This window comes from Marmota flaviventris, chromosome 1 (genome assembly GCF_047511675.1).
Source record: "Marmota flaviventris isolate mMarFla1 chromosome 1, mMarFla1.hap1, whole genome shotgun sequence".
Classification (NCBI taxonomy): Eukaryota; Metazoa; Chordata; class Mammalia; order Rodentia; family Sciuridae; genus Marmota; species Marmota flaviventris.
Genome location: NC_092498.1, coordinates 55297190 through 55318644, shown reverse-complemented (window position 1 = coordinate 55318644; position 21455 = coordinate 55297190). Strand labels below are relative to the sequence as shown.

The window sequence follows — 21455 nt, the reverse complement described above, 5'->3', positions numbered from 1 at the left end:
AGGATAAAAATAACTTAATTCTAAAGTGCTTAGAAGAGCATCTTATTAGAAAGCACTCAAAAAAAGTTAGTTTTTAATATCACTTTCTGTGACTAATGATCTCTTGCCCAGTGTTCCCTGATTACATTTCCACTGGATTAAAAAAAAAAAAAGTAGTCATGATCATAGGCTTATTTACCAGTAATTTGAATGTTAGACTACTCCAGTCCTTAGCTTTTATGATTACAAAATATACTTTTCTTGGTGCCTTAGGTTTTCAAAATTAAACTTTGGGGTTTCAAAATTAAAACTTGGGTTTTTTTTTTAACATTTTTTTTTCAAACACCTTAGGCATGGTTCATTCTTTCCTAATTTTGGAAGGTACTCATACTGAATCAGGAAATAGCTTAAGCTAGTTATGGATAATTTTAATTGTGATTCCTATACCCTTTATTCTGTATGTTCCTTGAAAAAAGAGTTCCATGGTCAAGGCCCATATGGGAGATTATATATCCTCCTCTTGAAGATTAAGAGCATATTTCACACTGATATACAACAAAAAAATTCAGTAAATTAAAGATCCAGAGGAGTTCTGTAGGAAAAATAAACAAACAAACAAAAAACACCTGTTTTTATATTTTTTACCCAGCTGTATCTCAAACTCATTCATTGGATTGATTGTTTTTTAGTGAAATACCTCGTGACATCTCAGAAAAACAATGAGAAAGGCACTACTTTCAATTTCTTAGATGAAGAGAATAGGGGAAGGCTTATGTTATTTAAATTTTAAGAATTGAGTTTCCATATCATTTTGGTAAATCCAGTTGTCTTTGAGAAAACTTGGTTACCTGTGTGGCTTACACCAAAATCACCTGGAGGGATTATGAAACTTATGGCTTCCTGTTCCCTCACGCCATGCTCTGTCTGATTCAGGAGGTCTGTGTGGGGCCCAACAACTTAATATTCTACAAGGTCCCAGGAGATGCTGCTTTTGAGTGTCACTAGACCTGACTTTAAGTATTGACCTTGTCATTTTTGCAGCTGTTTCTACCTTCTCTTGCATGTTTGAGAGAGAGAGAAAGAGTGTGTGTGTGTGTGTGTGTGTGTGTGTGTGAACACATTCTAAAGGGTGGAGGCACAACCATGACTTTATCAGTTCACAATGAGGATTTATGCACAAGTATAAGGGCCTATGTGATAGAGGGATAAGTGATGCCACCCATAATAAACAAACCCACTTCACTTCTGTCCCATAAGCCCCAGAGGTATCCCTATGAATAGCCCCAAGAACCATCTACCAGAGCCCACTTATCCCACTTCTCCCCTAGGCTTCAGACAACTGAGGCATATGCTACACAGGCTTTAGTTTGCTCAGAAAATTATTTTTTCCCTACAGCTCATGCAAAGGTACATGTTAGTTCAATCTTGCATAGGATTTTACTGGGTTCACAACTTGGGCAAGGGATGCAGGCCTACGTTGAATTTATTTAACATTTTTCTAATAAGAATTTTTTCACCTATTGCATTGCTAAGGGCCTATCTTGCTCTCATTCTGTCACAAGTATCTTTGAGGGAAAAACACTGGGCTGACACTGTAGGCTCAAAAGACTGATAAAACTTTCCTCCTTATCTGGTCATGGGGATGCAATTTGGGTTCCACGGGGCTTCAAATCTCTCCAAAAGACAACCTAGCCAAACAGACCAACATTCCTTTCCTCCAACCGAGGAGCTGATCATCACTGAAAAAGTCAGTCCTGTACTCTTAAAGAATACAAAACAACCATTTTAGATACATCAGGTTTTAATTTCAAACTGAAGCTGGGAAATGGTTATACTCCTGTGAACATGTGCCTCCTTCCTGGCTTCCTGAATTTCCAAAATGGCTTCTCTTGGAGTCCCATAGGAGATGAGCACCAGATGACCCACATGTGTGACCTTGTCAAAAGACCTTCCGCCCACCCCAGATGTTTTAGTGATACTCACATAGCTGGAGCAGAAAGGTTGGGTCACACCTGACAATTTAAAACTTCATGGATGCTAACATTATGAAGGAAATTCAAAGGTCATCTCTCACACCCACCAGGATCTAAACAGTGATAAACCAACTGTGCAAGCTGTGGCTGATGCGCTCCAGCAGCCTTCTATGAGAAAGGGTGTGCCTGGAGCACAGCGCTGCTTTAGGAAGTGATATTATTTGGCAGAGAACCAAGAACTTTCTCGTGGAAAGAGAGTATATACAGAAAAAGTTATTGCTTGATCTTTAACATGAACAAATCATGAAGATCAAGAATAGCATTTCAAAAATGAGAAAATTATTATTTTTTAAATTTTTTTTAGGTGTAGTTGGACACAATGCTTTTATTTTTTATTTATTTATTTTTATGTGGTGCTGAGGATCGAACCCAGGGTCTTGCACGTGCTAGGCTATAGCCCCAGGCCCAAGAATTAACAAGCCCCAAGAATTCCATTTTCATCTACAAATAAATTCTCTGTTCTGTGGTCAGGAGGTATCCTCTGTGTTTACTAAGTTTTCTTATTTAAAACAATTCCTAAGACGTAGGTACTATTGCACCAATTTAGAAGATATTGAGGCCCAGCGGAAAACATGTGCAAGTCAGTGTCGGAATGGAAACCTGCTTTCCTCATACCCTTCCCTCTGCTCCTCCAGACCTGATTTCACCATTGAGCAAAGTCTACCCTCAGGGACTGTCATTAGAGGCTTTTCACAATTGTGAAACCAAATCTTCCAAGACTCCAGCTAACTCTTTTTCATATAGGTACTTCCTATGGCTTTGTCACTACATAACGTCCTTATCGTCCTTCAGCTAGGACAGTAATTTCTAAATATCAGCTACCAACAAGGAGCCACTAAGCCTGTGGAAAGAGCAGGATTGGGTGCACAGGCATGGCCTCAGAGCCCTGCTCTGCCCTCACTGAGGAACGTCTTCAGTCAAGCCTCAACCTGAGTCTGAGATTAGTCAACTATGACAGGGAGGTTAGACTTGCCCCCAAAGGTGGCTGCTGCAAGAATAAAATGAAGACTGATATCGCATGTGTGAAAATGCTCAACATTGAGCAGATTCTCTGTAAATGCCCAATAAAGGTAACTTTTTCCTTGAGACCTTTTCTTTTTTTTTAATTTTTTATTGTGGGTTGTTCAAAACATTACAAATTTCTTGACATATCATATTCCACACTTTGCTTCAAGTGGGTTATGAACTCCCACCTTTACCCCATACCCAGATTGCAGAATCACATCAGTTACACATCCATTGATTTACAAATTGCCATACTAGTGTCTGTTGTGCTCCGCTGCCTTTCCCATCCTCCACCCTCCCCCCTCCCCACCTCTCCCCTCCCCTCCCCTCCTCTCTCTCTACCTCCTCCACTGTATAACCCTGAGGGTCTCCTTCCATTACCATGCAATTTCCCTTCTCTCTCCCTTTCCCTCCCACCTCTCATCCCTGTTAAATATTAATCTTCTTCTCCTGCTCTTCGTCCCTACTCTGTTCTTAGTTACTCTCCTTATATCAAAGAAGACATTTGGCATTTGTTTTTTAGGGATTGGCTAGCTTCACTTAGCATAATCTGCTCTAATGCCATCCATTTCCCTGTAAATTCTATGATTTTGTCATTTTTTAATGCAGAGTAATACTCCATTGTGTATAAATGCCACATTTTTTTTATCCATTCGTCTATTGAAGGGCATCTAGGTTGGTTCCACAGTCTTGCTATTGTGAACTGTGCTGCTATGAACATCGATGTAGCAGTGTCCCTGGAGCATGCCCTTTTTAGGTCTTTAGGGAATAGACCAAGAAGGGGAATAGCTGGGTCAAATGGTGGCTCCATTCCCAACTTTCCAAGAAATCTCCATACTGCTTTCCAAATTGGCTGCACCGATCTGCAGTCCCACCAGCAATGTACAAGTGTACCCTTTTCCCCACATCCTCGCCAGCACTTGTTGTTGTTTGACTTCTTAATGGCTGCCAATCTTACTGGAGTGAGATGGTATCTAAGGGTGGTTTTGATTTGCATTTCTCTGACAGCTAGAGATGTTGAGCATTTTTTCATGTACTTGTTGATTGACTGTATGTCCTCCTCTGAGAAGTGTCTGTTCAGGTCCTTGGCCCATTTGTTGATTGGGTTGTTTGTTCTCTTATTGTCTAATTTTTTGAGTTCTTTGTATACTCTGGATATTAGGGCTCTATCTGAAGTGTGAGGAGTAAAGATTTGTTCCCAGGGTGTAGGCTCCCTATTTACCTCTCTTATTGTTTCTTTTGCTGAGAAAAAACTTTTTAGTTTGATTAAGTCCCATTTGTTGATTCTAGTTATTAACTTTTGTGCTATGGGTGTCCTATTGAGGAATTTGGAGCCCGACCCCACCGACTGTAGATCGTAGCCAACTTTTTCTTCTATCAGACGGCGCGTCTCTGATTTGATATCAAGCTCCTTGATCCATTTTGAATTCACTTTTGTGCATGGCGAGAGAAAGGGATTCAGTTTCATTTTGTTGCATATGGATTTCCAGTTTTCCCAGCACCATTTGTTGAAGATGCTATCCTTCCTCCATTGCATGTTTTTAGCCCCTTTATCAAATATAAGAAAGTTGTAGTTTTGTGGATTGGTTTCTGTGTCCTCTATTCTGTACCATTGGTACACCCGTCTGTTTTGGTACCAGTACCATGCTGTTTTTGTTACTATTGCTCTGTAGTATAGTTTGAAGTCTGGTATCGCTATACCGCCTGATTCACACTTCCTGCTTAGCATTGTTTTTGCTATTCTGGGTCTTTTATTTTTCCATATGAATTTCATGATTGCTTTCTCTATTTCTATAAGAAATGCCGTTGGGATTTTGATTGGCATTGCATTAAACCTATAGAGAACTTTTGGTAATATCGCCATTTTGATGATGTTAGTTCTGCCTATCCATGAACAGGGTATATTTTTCCATCTTCTAAGATCTTCTTCTATTTCTCTCTTTAGGGTTCTGTAGTTTTCATTGTATAAGTCTTTCACCTCTTTTGTTAGGTTGATTCCCAAGTATTTTATTTTTTTTGAAGATATTTTGAATGGAGTTGTTGTCCTCATTTCCATTTCAGAGGATTTGTCGCTGATATACAGGAATGCCTTTGATTTATGCGTGTTGATTTTATATCCTGCCACTTTGCTGAATTCATTTATTAGCTCTAATAGTTTCTTTGTAGAGCCTTTTGGGTCTGCTAGGTATAGAATCATATCATCTGCAAATAGTGATAATTTAAGTTCTTCTTTTCCTATTTTTATGCCTTTAATTTCTTTCGTCTGTCTAATTGCTCTGGCCAATGTTTCGAGAACTATGTTGAACAGAAGTGGAGAGAGAGGGCATCCCTGTCTTGTTCCAGATTTTAGAGGGAATGCCTTCAGTTTTTCTCCATTCAGAATGATGCTAGCCTGAGGCTTAGCATAGATTGCTTTTACAATATTGAGGTATGTTCCTGTTATCCCTAGTTTTTCTAGAGCTTTGAACATAAAGGGATGCTGTACTTTGTCGAATGCTTTTTCCGCATCTATCGAGATGATCATATGGTTCTTATTTTTAAGTCTATTGATGTGGTGAATAACATTTATTGATTTCCGTATATTGAACCAGCCTTGCATCCCAGGGATGAATCCTACTTGATCATGGTGTACAATTTTTTTGATATGTTTTTGTATCCGATTCGCCAGAATTTTATTGAGGATTTTTGCATCTAGGTTCATTAGAGATATTGGTCTGTAGTTTTCTTTCTTTGAAGTGTCTTTGTCTGGTTTAGGTATCAGGGTGATGTTGGCCTCATAGAATGAATTTGGAAGTTCTCCCTCCTCTTCTATTTCCTGAAGTAGCTTGAAAAGTATTGGTATCAGTTCTTCTTTAAAGGTTTTGTAAAATTCTGCTGTATACCCATCTGGACCTGGGCTTTTCTTAGTTGGTAGTCTTTTTATGGTTTCTTCTATTTCCTCAATTGATATTGGTCTGTTTAGGTTTTCTATATCCTCCTGACTCAATCTGGGCAGATCATATGACTTAAGAAATTTATCTATGCGTTCACTATCTTCTAATTTGTTGGAGTATAAGGATTCAAAATAGTTTTTGATTATCTTCTGTATTTCTGAAGTGTCTGTTGTGATATTGCCTTTTTCATCCCGTATGCTAGTAATTTGAGTTCTCTCTCTTCTTCTCTTCGCTAGCATGGCTAAGGGTCTGTCGATTTTGTTTATTTTTTCAAAGAACCAACTTTTAGTTTTGTCAATTTTTTCAATTGTTTCTTTTGTTTCCATTTCATTAATTTCAGCTTGATTTTAATTATTTCTTGCCTTCTACTTCTTTTGCTGTTGTTTTGCTCTTCTTTTTCAAGGATTTTGAGATGAAGTATGAGATCATTTATTTGTTGGTTTTTTCTTTTTTTAAGGAATGAACTCCAAGCAATGAATTTTCCTCTTAGAACTGCTTTCAATGTGTCCCATAGATTCCGATATGTTTTGTCTGTGTTTTCATTAATCTCTAAGAATTTTTTAATTTCCTCCTTGATGTCTTCTATAACCCATTGATCATTCAGTAACCTATTGTTCATTCTCCAAGTGATGTATGCTTTTTCCTTCCTTCTTTTATCGTTGATTTTCAGTTTCATTCCATTATGATCAGAGAGACCTTTTCTAATGACATCAATTCCCACTGATCTTGCCCTGACAACTGAAAAGATTTGTTCTACCCTTTTCCTGCTTTCTGTGCTCCATTTCCCCAAATAGCCTGCAAGCACCTCCTGTTGAGGCGAGAGACCTGTTCACTCACCAATGCTGGGCTCATTATCCACCTTTCTGTTGGACACTTAAATTTGCCTTGGGACAGAGAAAGTGCTACATCTGAAGTATCAGATGACAGATTATCTGCTGCCACCAGCTTTGCTTTTTAAGTAAAGTGGGTCTCTAGGATTTGCAGCAAGACTAAAAGGTTAGCTGATGTTTTACATGGACACTTCCATTTCACTAAAAGAAACACTTGAATACTTTGTATATCTTATATGTGGTTTTCTATTTTCTGACATCCGTTCCTACCCCTTCCCTTTTTTGGCCTCCGTATTATAACTTCAATTTTGGAATGAAAGTGGGAGGATGACTATGATTTCACCTACAGAAACTGGCTGCCTGACTAGTCCAGGAGTTGTAAACTTTTTACATAAAGATTCATAGAGTGACCATTTGAGGTTTTGCTGGCCATTCTGTCCGTCATGACTATTCAACTCTGGCACTGCAGCACAAGCAGCCACAGAGAAGATACAAACACGCATCCTCCAAGCTTCCGTTCCCAGTGTGGGCAGTGGCCTGCGTGAGGTCCCTGCCTACAGTCTGCCCACTTTTAGTCTAGCTCCCCACTTCCAGGGACCCACATTCTGTTATTAGGATTAGATAAGACGTGTCTTCACTCGCCTATCAACAGAATCTGTACTTCTCCAAAGACTCAAAGTCCGATTTCCTGAAGCACAATGGAAATAAAGAAAAAAAAAAAAAAGGGGTGGGGGGTGATTGTAGAAGAAATTCTAACCTGAGAAAAGAATTCAGGCATTCTGAAGATGACTGTGTGGGCAAAGGAATGCACCATTTTTCTACTGGAGAAATGTGAAATAAGAAACAAACATGATGGGGAAAAACGGCCACTGCCCAGGGCCTCTCACCTGTGCCACAGTTGCCTTCCTTCCTCTGGGTTTAGAGACACTGGCCTTTTCTAAGAGCCAAGGCCCCAAATGGAAACCGTACCCTCCCTTTGCAATCTATGAATCAATAGAACGATTCCTTATGTGACCCTTTAGCTTCTGGGGGGCACAATGCAGAGCTCCAGGCTGAACTTTCCTCTAGCATGTTCTGCAGTGGGTGGATGAGATTCTCTCTCCATCCCAGCACAGTGGTGGGCTTGTTCAGACTTGGCACCATCAGCCAAGAGCCCCAACTTGCTGGGACAATAGGAACATTCAACAATTTTTATGTTGGAGGCTCAACTCATTTGTCTTTTACATAACTACATTTTTTTTTTTCCATAAGGAGAACACTTAGCTATGACCTAAGTCTTTCTATAAGCTTATTGTTTGCAAGATGGCACCAGAAAGTCTAAATTTGTGCCCTCCAACAAACCATTTCAACTGAAAACATATTTGGCAATTAATTACATAATTCAAGAAAAGAGTATGTTCTTTCCCCATGGTCCGATCTAATTTTAGATAACACTTCTTTGTTGATCTTTGGAGCCAGTTCCTTGAGTTCTGTTACTCCCATTTCCAATGCATAGCACTGCAAAGAAAACCCTGAGCCCAGTCTGCTTCTTACTGGCCCTGTGATCACTGGACCATATTGGGTCTAGCTCCCATTTCCTTCCAGTGTGCACAGGCCCTGTGGTTGGCAATGAATCACCCATTATGAATTCAATTCTCACTCTCTCTAGATGCTTTCTAGGTTTTGAGTCTCCTCTGCAGGATATCAAAGGCATTTGGGACCCAAATATTCTTGCCTGAGAGCCTGCCTTAAGTACTGTGGGACATTTGTCATTCTTGGCTTCTGAACACCAAGCACCTATGGCAACCGCCCCATCATAGTGATAACCCAAATGCTCCCCTTCCCCAAAATTTCCAAATGTCTCACCCTAGCCCAGTCAATGTGGACACAAAGAAGGACATCGTGGACCTTAACACGCAAAAAGATATGACAACATCTTATAACCTTGAATTGCCCAAGTTAGCAATGAGGTTAGGTATTTTACACTTAGATTTTAACACTTTGAGAAAAGGGGCTTTCTGGTTCCCATTTAGAAAAAAATCCTGAAGATGAGATTGGAAAAGTGTCATAATTTAATAAGAACGTAAGGACAGAATGGAACTCCTATATCTAGAACCTGCCAATACCTCTAGGGTATTTTCCCTTGAATCTGTGTACTATCTCCAAATGTCTTGCAACCAACTTTTTACTGGTTGGGGTTTTTAGTCAGCTTTATTTGTTGCTATTACCAAAAACCTAATAAGAACAATTAGAAAGGAAAAGTTTATTTGGAGCTCATGATTTCAGAGGTCTTAATCCAGATCTGGTCGATTCTACTGCTCTGAGTCTGGGTTGAGGTAGAACATCACGGTGGAAGTGTGGTAGAGAAAAGCAGCTCAGGAGATGCTCAGGAAGCAGAAAAGAGACTAAGCTCAGCTAACCAGGGACAAAGTAGATACCCCAAAGACTCCTCCAGCCACACCCTACCAGCCTATAGTTACACCCAGTTAATCAAGTGGATTAAAGCACTGATTAGGCTAAGGATCTCATAACCCAATCATTTCACCTCTGAACTTTCTTGCATTATCTCACACCGGACCTTCTGGGAGACACCTCATATCTAAACCATAATAGGGATAGGCTGAATGAATGGGAAGACTCAGATTATAATAAAAGGATAATGAAAATGCAAAGAACTGAGGTTGGATTTTTAAAAAACAAATTCTGCATGCTTTATTTTAAAAATTATAAATGTAAAATCATAGAAAGAAGATTAGAAATATTCATGGCAAACCGAGTAAAGGGAGGAAAGTGCTGGGTGGCAGAGATGAGCAGGGGCTTGGTGTTCCCCTAACACAGAAGGAGTGTTTGACCTGAACCCAGGCAGCCTGGCTCCAGGACTCAAGCTCTGGGCTATGGGATTCTCCACCTGCCTGGCTCCCTGTTGCCCCCGAGCTGCTGGGATACCACTGCGCAACAGGAAAGTCCTAAAGCTAGATGATGTTTGTGGTTTCTTCCTTAACTAAAGTCTGATCACCTTAAAAAGGAAATACCCAAGGGAGATGCTGAAAGGCATATACATGTCCAGTTTCAATACGTTCTTAAATGAACCACTTTTCCTTGCAGAAAACTTGGTTTGGGTTGTGTATTACGTGTTTGTTTTTCCTGCTTATCAGTTTCCTATGTAATAAGCTGACTTTTCTTCTAGATAAAATGAACAAAGAAGTTGGTGAACTCCAATGCTACGAATCTCATTCTTCACGAAGTTTCTAAAACACAATTTAAATTTTGACCCAAACAAGCTGATGTGGGGGTCCATAAGCCACAATGTCTCTGACAGAATTAGAGGCAAAAGTTTAAAGAAAGGATAAAAGGGTAAGGGGTAAAGTTCTGACTACTCCATGAACAATTCTCTGATTGACTCAGCTCTTGAGTATAAGGCTTTTCATGCCAATAGAGCAAAAGGTCAGAGAGCTTTGGCAGTCAAGGCTGTTTTGCCAATGACACAGGCTGATAGAATCAGGGTCTAAGCAAAGACAGAGCCATTCTGTGGAAAAGAATCAAGCCCTTGGGGCACTATAAGATTGAGGAATTCAACAGACAGTGACCAGGGCCCTGCAGAAACTGGGGTTTAATTTCTAGAGATATCTTTGAGCAACTGGTCCACTGACTGTCAATATCTTCTAAGTGAGAAAATCTGAGCTCATTAGAACCAACATCTGGACTGACAGTGATGAATGAAAGAGTATTTGTTTATTGACACAACAAACATCACCCACTCTGTGAAACAAACCTTAATCAAAGATGTCTTCACAAATCCTTCTAGCTAAGTCTCAGCTTAAGAACAAATCATATGAATTTGCTTTGGTGTTGTCCACTGTTTGAAGTTTTCCTGCAGTTAAGGAACATAGTTCCTAAATTTCTGGCCTTTTAAAAGGAGATATTTTAAGAGTTGCTCACTCAGGATCTGTTATTTCTTGTTCTCATCCAAAAAAGATGAGGTTATCCAAAAGAGAAAAAGATCATTTTTAAAATTTAGAGTCCAACAGGGAACTTACTACATGGTGTGTGCAACAAAGAAAATATGCCAAAGAGCACACAAACTATAGAAAATATCTAGTTATAAATTTTAAAAAGGGAAGAAAAATTAGGAACAGAAGAATAGCAAAGAGTTGAAATGGTTTATTAAAATGTTGCCACAAATGCTTGTAGAGCCTGCTCCTACTATTACCATCAACGTTAACAGCAGAATACTGCACCTCACCTCGGCATTCCACGTCGGGATCTCCCCAGAAGAGCTCCTGACACTCGCTGCAGGTACGGCCTCCAAATCCTGGCATGCACTGGCACTGCCCTGTGAACTGCGTCCAGAACATAGATCATGGTTCAAGTGGCTTCAGGGCAGAAGCTAATTGTCACTCTTCACCCCTAGTTGCCAGGTAGGAATGGACTGAGCTGTCTACCTGAGAAGACCTGCACATGCTGACTGAGAGGCTTGTCCCTCCAGCTTTGGTGCCAGCACTTTTTATCTGCTCTCCTGCAACAGTGTTTAAGCAGGACCACAGCATGATACAACTGATTTACACCTTTCCTCATTCTTTTTTTTTTTTTTTTCATTTTTTTCTGAAAGGTTTTGCTAAGTTGCTGAGGCTGTCCTCAAAATTGTGATCCTTCTGCCTCAGTCTCCAGTCATCAGCTCCTTTCCTGTTTATCCTCCCAGATCAACATTAATCTTAGGCTATCTGACTCACATGACTTAGCAGCATGTCACTCAGCCTGTGTGAGTAAACAACACCACTCTTTACAATGCTGGGTATGGCTATTCGGTTCCTTTGAAACTAAGAAAAAAAAGTCTGATTTGGGGGCCAGACAAGGAAAGGGGTCCACTCTGGCCCACTCAGGTGAGTCTACATCTGCAGTGGGGCACTAAAATGAAATGCTATGGATGCATCAGATGAGGATGCTGCAGAATTATGTCACCTTAGCCAAGAAGGGGGACAAGTAAGGGCTGATAGCCAGCTCATGCAGTGCCTGCCAACTTCTGCATTGGCCTTTCAATAATTGGGGCAAAGCCATCTAATGGTCTAGTTGTCACCTAGGCTCATCCAATCCTCACTCCTCTGCCACAGCCCCTTACCTCATTACAAGATGGTCCGAAGGAATGTGCAGAATTACAGTCACATGGGTCACACCCAGTCCCACTGGCCAGCTGCCAGGTATTGGGCGCACAGCGGTCACAGTTCTGCCCGATCACATTAGGAAGACACAAGCACTGACCAGTGGCTTTGTCACACTGACAGTCAGACCCATTACAGTGCTCCTGCACGGTGCCCAGGTAATTGCAGACACACTCTGAAAAAGAACAGCATTGATCAGCTTTACCTGTGGTTACACTCACACACACACAGGCATGCAGAAGCTGGATACAGCTCATCAGCTAAGGTTTTCCCTCTCCAGATCTCAGTCTTGACAGGCAAGAAGGAAAGGAGGCGATTAAAAAAAAAAAAATCTAAAATTACTGTTCTTTGGAAGTTGTTATGATATACTACATCATTCTGACATTTCTCAGGCAAATGACATATTTGCACAATACACAATGACAGATTTTTGCCTAGGAGTATTTTCCAGATATACAAATCTAATAAGCTGCTGGTGAAACATTTTAAAATTGAAGATTTAATTGGAAATTTAAAAAGATATATGCCTGCGGGAATAGAGATATCCAAAAACTTCAAATTCTTGGCAAGAAAACGCAGTAATGAACATGTCAGAAAGAATAGGTAGAAAGAAGCCCTTTAAGCTAGTAAGGCTTGAAGGAATCTGGTCCTGCTGGTCCCCACATTCCACACAGGTTTCTATAGACCAACAGTGGCCTGGGGGCTTTGAGCAGCAGAGAAGGCTCTAACTGATCTCTTGATAAGAGAGAAAAAAAATGTGAAAGATTTTAGAAATGTTACTCCTTTTCACTAAGCTGGAGGGCTCTGCTCCATCAATGACTCTGGAAAAGGTGTGGCCTACAGTGGTATTTAGAATCTCCAAGTCCCATTTGGTCAGCAAGTTCCTAGGTAGAAGACGACATCCACACACTCTTTGTGTGCCATTTATCATGGTCACACCCAGTTTTCCGTTTTGGTTTTCTCTCCCTGACACTGAGCCATATCTTGAGACTCCACAACTTGCCAGAAAATGCTGTAATGCTAAAAAACAATTCGGTCTCATCCTTGTTTTAGGGATTTAACTCAGGGGCACTCAACCACTGAACCACATCCCCAGCCCTATTGTGTATTTTATTTAGAGATGAGGTCTCACTGAATTTCTCAGCACATTGCCGTTGCTGAGGCTGGCTTTGAACTTGCGATCCTCCTGCCTCAGCCTCTCAAGCCGCTGGGATTACAGGTGTGTGCCACTGCACCCGGCTCAGTCTCATCTTTTTTATTAAAACTGAAAATATAACCTTTCTGAACTAATGATACAAACAACCCCCTGATGATTAAGAGAAAGGTGACAATCATTTCAACCAAGGGCAAAGAGAATGTAAATCTTACTTCTACAGTCCTGCCGGAGGGCATCGCCATAGTACCCAAATCGGCAGAACTGGCAATGGTCCCCTTCCGTGTGGTACAGGCACTTGAGACACCTTCCAGTCTCCTTGTCACAAGCTTCTGGGTCTGTTGTGTCAATGTTGTGGTGACACTGGCAAGGCTGACAGGACCCCCCAACATCAGAGGGATTGCCAAAGTATCCTGAGGCACAGTCTTCACATCTGGAGCCTAGTGAGCAAAAACAAACAAAAACAGAAACAAAAATACAAGACTATCAGCTTGACTAAAAAGCCAGATCACAGTCTGCTGATATTCCTGCCTAGAGAGCCAACCTGGCTGCTTCGTCTTCACTGTGGTATTGACAGAGCCTAAGACCACTACATCGGGCTTCTTAGCTGCAAGGGGAGGGAAGTATTCTGTGGCCTTGGAGGCCACAGCAGGGCAAGACAGTTGTAAGACTCTTAGCACATGGGACTTTAGCTTCTCATTATACAGGGGTCGAGCGGGCCAGGAGCTAGACAGAGATGGACACTGTAAAGGGTAACTCGATATTAAACTCCTACCCCAAGAATTATATAAACTGAAAAATCACTGTACTTTCTGAAGCAACCTGAAAAATGGGATCCTTGATGATGACCAATTTTCCTATGAAATCCTTGAATCCCAGGCTTATGTGAACCACACAAAAGCATAGCTAGTATTGAAGTAGAGGTTTTGATAATGAAATAAGAAGGAGCTTATTCTCAGAACCAGCTAAATTCACTAAGTATGAACAGACAATGTGATTTTAATAATCAGTGAGGAAAATGTTCAGCTCTGACCAACACAGCTATCTGCCAGTTTCCTAAATGATATTCTTTTCATCCTTCTGCCACCATTTGGCCACCTCACTGCTTTGAGACAGTTTGGCTAGGAGTCAGACAAGGGAAGAGAGAAACTGAAACTAATCTTCCTACTGTTTAAGAACACAAAAATGTTTCACAGGGTTTTGTGTGGATTTGAATGAACTTGATATCCTTACCTCATATAGCCACTTGCTCACAGCTTCCCAGGGGAAGAGTTTCCCATGTGCAGTTGATAACATTATTATCTTAGAGACTCAAGAATTAACTCTACCCACATGCCAAGTATGAAAATAGAAGGATCTTTCCAATTCCCTTAACTTTTACTTAAGGATTGTAAAAGTGACCTTAACTAACTCACCCTTCATCTCCTTCTCCTCAACAATGAACTCAAAGACTACTCTTTCCTCCCTCTTTGCCTCCTAAAGTAGGTACATGACTTACCAATGTACCCAGGATCACAAACACAGGCAAGCTGTAGAGTCACAGGATCTTGGTAACAGCTCCTAGCAAACTGGCGTCCACTGCCGGGACCATCTGGGCAAGGACAAGGGCGGCAGTGATCTCCTGACCCAATGATGGGGTCACCATAGTAACCAGCCAAGCACCTGCAGGAGTCACAAGAGAGAGTGAGCCATGATCCAGTTTTAAGAAACCTGTTCCAAGAAAAGTCTTAGAAACTGTGTTCTGCTTGAGGACATCTTCCCCCATTCCCCATGTTTCCACATGGAGAACTTTCCATTGAAGCACTGGTTTTTCAAACTTTTACCACAACTGGGATCCCATGGAGGACCTGTTAAAACATAGCTGGGCTCCTCTCCTCAAGCTTCTGACTTAATAGGTCCCAGGTGGTGCTGATGCTACTGATGTGGGCACCACAGTTGGAGGACTACTATCATTAGGATGATACCGTCATCTCACATGGCCACTTGCTCACAGCTCCTCAGATAAAGGGTTCCCCATGTACCCTTATTTGTCCCATAAGCTACCCGCCTGCCCCAAGTGTTGGGTTCTGCTCCCTCTTTTCCCTAAGGAGTCAGTCTTTGTGGACATGATTTGTGCACCATGCCGGGGAGGAATGGAATGTTAGCAACCACACGTCTGATCCAGCTTTTATCAGTAAGAAAGTGGACAGGGATGCTCTGCAACTATGTGACTTTGGAGTCCATGTCTCACATGGTGGCAACTTGGTCAGCAATGAGGGAGGCCATTTATTAACTCCCAAATTCAGCAGGTCCAATCCTCTCAACTTATAGACCAGGGGTCGATGGAGCCCGGATGATTTGCCAAGCTTATATACCTTGTTAGATAATGAGCTATTATTTCAATTGCTGACTTTCAACAAGAGATTCTTTTACTGTGTCATGTAAATATCTTCAAGATAAATCCATCCATCCTAGTTATACTTATAGGAAACTGAATACTTGAACTCACCCAAAGTTATAAAGCAAGTTAGAAGCAGAGCTGGGCCATGATTTCCAATTCAGTGTGTTTTCTCTGTTTTGTTTTAGGGTGCTGGGGATAGAACCCAGGGCCTCACGTATGCCAGGCAAGTGCTCTACCAAGGACTGAGCCACAACCCCTGCCTATTTTTCATGCTTTTTTGGAGGTAGAGGTAACATATTTTTAAAGTGGGGGGAAAAAGAGAGAATTTCCTGTTCTGAGAAAATTAATCATATATTTGATTAGATGCAGAAATAATACATGAACATACTCCTTAATTATGTGCTAGGTGCTGGGAAATTCATAGTGATGAAGCAATTTTGTACAATGGTATCTGAGGAAATTTCTGGAACTTTTCTAAGTAAAATAAAACATAAGACGTCATGACAAATAGAATGTTCATTTCCTGCCCTGCCCCTTACTTCCTCCCCTCAAGAACAAATCTAGCATATACAGTTTTAAATTTGTGGGATTGAAATTTTGATCATCTGGGAATAAGGAAAAGAAGGATGAAAAATTGGCTTAAACTAGAAGGCAGAAGGGTTGTCCTCCAAACCCAGGGCTAAAAATCTTTTCTCCCACATCACTTCCTATTCTTCTTTTAAAAAAATTAAAAACAAAACAAAACAAAAAAAACCATTTACCAATAAAATCCCAAAGATAGTTGCAAATATCAACCAGTCTATTCTCAGCCGATGCTCTTTCAAGATTCTCGAGTGTCTCATTTTGAATCAGCACTGTGGGTAAACCACCTTTGTTGCTTACTTCTGTTCCCTACCCTCCTCTCTTCTGGTTAATCTTATTTTTTCATCTATCTCTTTCCCATACTAATTCTCCATCTCCCTCTGGACAATCAACAAAGAAAAATCTAGGGCAGAAAACAAAAGATGACAGCGATATATTAATTTCCTACTTTCATCTCTGTGTAACTCTTCCCTTGTGTTCTTTTTACAGCACAATTTTGTGATGACTTTGATTCAAATTCTTAAATTCCACTTTAGCATCAGGCCAAGAGTCATGTGTTTGCTTCATGAATGTTTTTAAATGCCTTAATTTAACCACATATTCAGTTTTCACTAAATATTTTTCATCTGATAAGCAACTAGCACCAAATGAAGCACCTGCTGAAGTCTTACAAGTGACAATATTTATAGACAGATATTAGAAGAAAATTTATGGACATGGAAAGGTGGAAACTATAATCCCCACCAAGAGCAGTTTCTAACAGTAAGGCTGCATTTCTGAATTAGTCATGAAAGGATATGTCAGTGTGTAATTTTTCACAGACTATTTTTATCTATTGAACTAAATTGTTAATGTCAATGGAGGTACATTTTATGTCTACTCTTCCGAGTGCTTTGCATTCATAATAATTTCTCAATTAACACTTGCTAGAACAGTTCTGCTTGTGCACATTTTATATGTTTCCTGGAAACTGGGATTGCATAAAATGTTTTGAAAAACAAAGCTACTTAAAATGACTAATCCCATTTGGATTTGGTTTCTCCTTTGACCCAAATTAGGCACTAACATTTCACAACTCCCATCTGAGGCCAGAATGTGCCGAGACAGAGACATGATGTCTTCACAGACCTATTGGTGAGCTCTAAAATGACTCCATGAGGGGAGATTCATGGTAGTTTTGTTCTCTGCCACATCCCCAGCAACAGGCCACTGCCTGGCACATACAAGTTATAAACTACATTTGTGCTGCATAAACGAATGAGCTCCTAGGAAATACCAAGGTGGTAAGAAATGAATGAGCCACATGGAGCCCAGCAGAGATGAAGTCTGTGATTTGTCTAAGAAAATATTTGCTCAGCCAAGGACAACATCACTCTTGTCTTACAAGAGGCGGCGTGCACATACCTCTCACAGTTGTGGCCTGTGGTGTAGTCCTGGCAGCCCAAGCACTCCCCGGTCACTGAGTCACAGTCATCGGCATGCCCGTTGCACTGGCAGGGCTGGCAACTTGGAAAGCCCCAGTACCCAGGTAAACACTGGTCACACTGCCGAGCATACACCCCGTGGAAACAGTGGCACTGGCCAGTGATCGCATCACAGAAGGCATTGACGGATCCTTGAGGGTGGCAGTCACAAGCTACAGAAGGAGGCCAACAAGGAAATGCCTTGAGAAACTCACTGAATAATACAGAGACATGTCAGAGCACCCTTTTAAAAATTAGCAAACTTGTCTCCAAATCCAAATGTTCATGGGCTCATGTGATCAGCTTCAGCATTGCCTTCTGGAGGGATGGAACACCTCCCCCACCCCACCCCGTCACTGTGTTGTTCATCTGAACACCTAACAGGGCTTCTCATACACCTACGTTTACATCCGCTGGGGCCAAAGCCAAAGGTTCCGGGCGCACACCTGTCACAGGTTCTTCCAACCACGTTTGGCCGACACTGGCACTGGCCTCCGCTGGGGTCACACACAGAACTCAAGGAGCCCTGAGGGTCACATTCGCAAGCTGCAGGGTGGAGACAGGCCAGAATCTATGACATAAGCAGCAGCACCTCACACCCGCCTCTGAGCTGGCCCACCTCCTCTCTGCTGGCCCACCCTGGTCCTGGCTCTTACTACTTTCGCTTATTCAGAATCCCAATTTCAAACAGTATCATTCCTATGCCAAGTGGGAGAGAAGAAATAGGGCAGAGAGGACAGATCAAACCAGTTTTTCTAGGCAGACAGTCATTCCGGCTTTTTGCCTGGTCTTCAGAGCTCAAATATCACAGGACTTAGACCTTTCTCTGACCTTTCATAGAAAAACAAATTTCTGTTATTTGATGCTCCTCTGACTCCACCCAACTCCTCTCTCTACCTATGGACATGCTATATCCTCAGGGATTTTTCCCTAGTCACCTGCTGTTCATATATTTCTTAAACACTGATTCCATCTTCAGTGGTGCTCAGTTATCTATTAATTTTGGGTTGAGCCTAGGGGCACTTTACCACTGAGCTATATCCCCAGCCCTTTTTTATTTTTTCCAACAGGGTCTTGCTAAATTGGTGAACCGGGTCTCCACTTGTGATCCTCCTGCCGCAGCCTCCTGGCTTGCTGGGATTATAGGTGAACCACGCCTAGAGCTTGATTACCAAAATATTACTTAAAATGAACACAAAACCTCATACAGACACCATCTCCTTCGTTTAAACACGGAACCACAGGGTCTGCACTCCAGTGCACCTCTGACGCCAAGCACACTCAGAGCAGGAAGCAGCACTTGCCCCAGCTGCCAGGCTACACCTACCCAGGCCCATTTGATGTAACAGGGCGGAAATGCTAAAGATGATGTTTCTGCAGACATCAGTCATTGGTGTCTTCACAACACTTCTGCTGTTCTCCAGACACCGGTATCTCTGAAAGGTTTCCCAGATACTATTGGTGACCCCATCTCCTGAGCCTCCCGTGGTGAAAATGTCCAGCGATTTACAATAAGGCATGAGAACAAGCTGCAAAGGAATGAAAACAGCAAAAAATCCTGATGGCTGTGTCCACATCGTCAGTTAAAACAAGTAAACAGATAAAACCCCCAAGGCCTCTCTGCTTCCTGAACAGAAGAAAATCTGACTCATTAAGTGAAATCCTTCCTAGTCTTGAAACTTCTGGCCAGGAAAAGCTTATATATACTTTACATAGTATGATTGTTTTTGAAATGCTATTGTTTAAGGCAGTTCCTATTTTGGGAGAAAAGCAGTTTAAATAGATCTTTTCCATTGGGTAGAATTTTATAAGCAAGGTTAACTTGGAAGGGAGAAAGAATAATCTGCTTTACTTCTCCATGGACACTCCTCCAGGAAGCATTTGGGCACTTTTTTAAAATTTTGGTACTGGGAATTGAACCCAGGGTGCTTATGTACAATATACATATTTTTAAACATTCACTTTTTTAAAAAAATTATTTTTATGTGGTGCTGAGGATCAAATCCAGTGTCTCACACATGCTAGGCAATTGCTCTACCACTGAGCTACAACTGCAGCCCCCTTTTTTTAATATTTTATTTATATGTATGTGTTTTATATTTTATATTTTGCTAAGTTATTTAAGGTTTGCTAAGTTGCTGATGCTGGCTTTGAACTTGTGATCCTCCTGCCTCAGCCTCCCGAGCTACTGGGATTATAGGCATGTGCCACTGCACCTGGCATTTGAGCTCTTTTTTGTGTGTTTGATAATGGGGATTGAACTCAGATGAACACTACATCCCAAGCCTTTTTTATTTTCCATTTTGAGACAAGGTCTTGCTAAGTTGCCCAGACTGGCCTTGAACTTGAGATCCTCCTGCCTCCTTCTATTAAGTAGCTGGGATTATGGTGTGCACCATGGCATCTGGCTCAGTTGGGTACTTTTTGCCCAGGCTTTCCTGCATGTGTCAAAGGCGACCTGGCACTTACCGAGTCAATAAGCGTGTAGGGGCTCTCCACGTCAGTATCGGAGGAAGTGTACTGGGGTAGCTCCAGCCTCACCGTGTAGTTCATACCCTTCTCAAAGCACACGGGGCGGGGAAGGACAACATATCTGCCCACAGACAAGAGAAGACAACAAACAGCCCATAAGTATCCAAAAATCAAAAAATAAAAATTAGAATGAAAAATGAAAGCTCTATAGTGACAATTCCAAAGGAAGCAAGTCCATAGTCAATGTCTGGCTCTGAAACAGTAACTACTACTTACAACAGACTAGACAAAAAAAAAAATTTTTTTTTTGTTTTTTTTGTTTTGTTAATTTTAGTTAGTTCTGTGGAGCTGCAAACCTCTGTCACACTGACCTTGAGCCTGGCGATAATGACACCACCTGGTTGTCATCATCAGGAACAGTGTTACCACATCGGCTGCTGGTTGGAATCTTCCCAGGTCGCTGCACTGTGATGACAGCTTTTTCCCAGTGATCGGGAAGCTAGAATATGAAACAAACAAAGAGAGGACCATCTGCATTAGCCCAGGGCTGCCTGTCTGTTCTCTCCAAATCGATCATTTGCCAAGTTTAAATGAAACACACAGATGCTTTTCCTCCCTCTTTCCCATTTCCTCTGCTATTGCCCCAGTTCCAGCCCCAATCCCTTTTCTCTAAATGCTGAAACACCTCTTGAAGGCCCTCCCTGCCTCTTCCCAGTGTCCCTTATGGCCTACTTTCAAGCCCAAATGATGAGGATCCCCTGCTCAGAACCCTTCAAGCTTCCTGTGACTATGTAGCCCACCTTCCTCACTGATCCTGGCATCTTCCTAACAGCATCTCCAGCCATATCTTCCATCTAACCCAGAGGAACAATTCCCAGAAATCTTGCTTCTTTACTCATGATATTCCTTTCTTCCTTTGTATTAGTTTATAAAAATTCCACCCAAACATTAAGGCTGAGATCCAGCTTTTTTTTGCGGGGGTGGGTGGTACTAGGGATTAAACTCAGGGGGCACTCGACAATGGAGCCACATCCCCAGCCCTATTTTGTATTTCATTTAGAGACAGGGTCTCACTGAGTTGCTTAGGGCCTCACTTTTGCTGAGGGTGGCTTTGAACTCACGATCCTCCTGCCTCAGCCTCCCGAGCTGCTGGGATTACAGGCATGCTCCACTGCACCCAGCTAGATCCAATTCTTTATGACACATTTTGGCAGCCTCTGGCTCAGCCCAGTTGGTGTCACTCCCTCCATCTTTTAGCCCCATTCTCACCTCTGTTGTCACACTGTCACCTCCAGCCCTTTACTACAGTGAGGGAAATGTGTCTACCTTTGGGCAGCCAGGCCTATGGGGTCTCCTCAATTCAGCCAGGTTAAGCACCTTACTAAATGAAACTGGATTCAAGAAAAATAGACATTTTAGGGTATTCACTGTCATTCACTGGTAGGGTGCTTGCCCACCATGTGTGAGGCCCTGGGTTTGATCCCCATCAC

General features: G+C 41.7%; 1 protein-coding gene across 1 annotated transcript in view; it reads right to left on the bottom strand.

The window, feature by feature from the left end:
* The window catches only part of Lamb1 (laminin subunit beta 1), a 72280-nt gene that overhangs the window by 17390 nt on the left and 33435 nt on the right, over positions 1-21455 (bottom strand). Inside the window, exons 16-24 of the mRNA XM_071612897.1 lie at positions 20337-20464; positions 19963-20086; positions 18821-19022; positions 17896-18039; positions 17435-17666; positions 14567-14730; positions 13284-13508; positions 11876-12090; positions 11003-11099 (exon numbers count right to left, since the gene is read on the bottom strand). Of these exons, the coding sequence (XP_071468998.1) occupies positions 11003-11099; positions 11876-12090; positions 13284-13508; positions 14567-14730; positions 17435-17666; positions 17896-18039; positions 18821-19022; positions 19963-20086; positions 20337-20464 (1531 nt within the window). The remainder of the gene's footprint in view (positions 1-11002; positions 11100-11875; positions 12091-13283; positions 13509-14566; positions 14731-17434; positions 17667-17895; positions 18040-18820; positions 19023-19962; positions 20087-20336; positions 20465-21455) is intronic.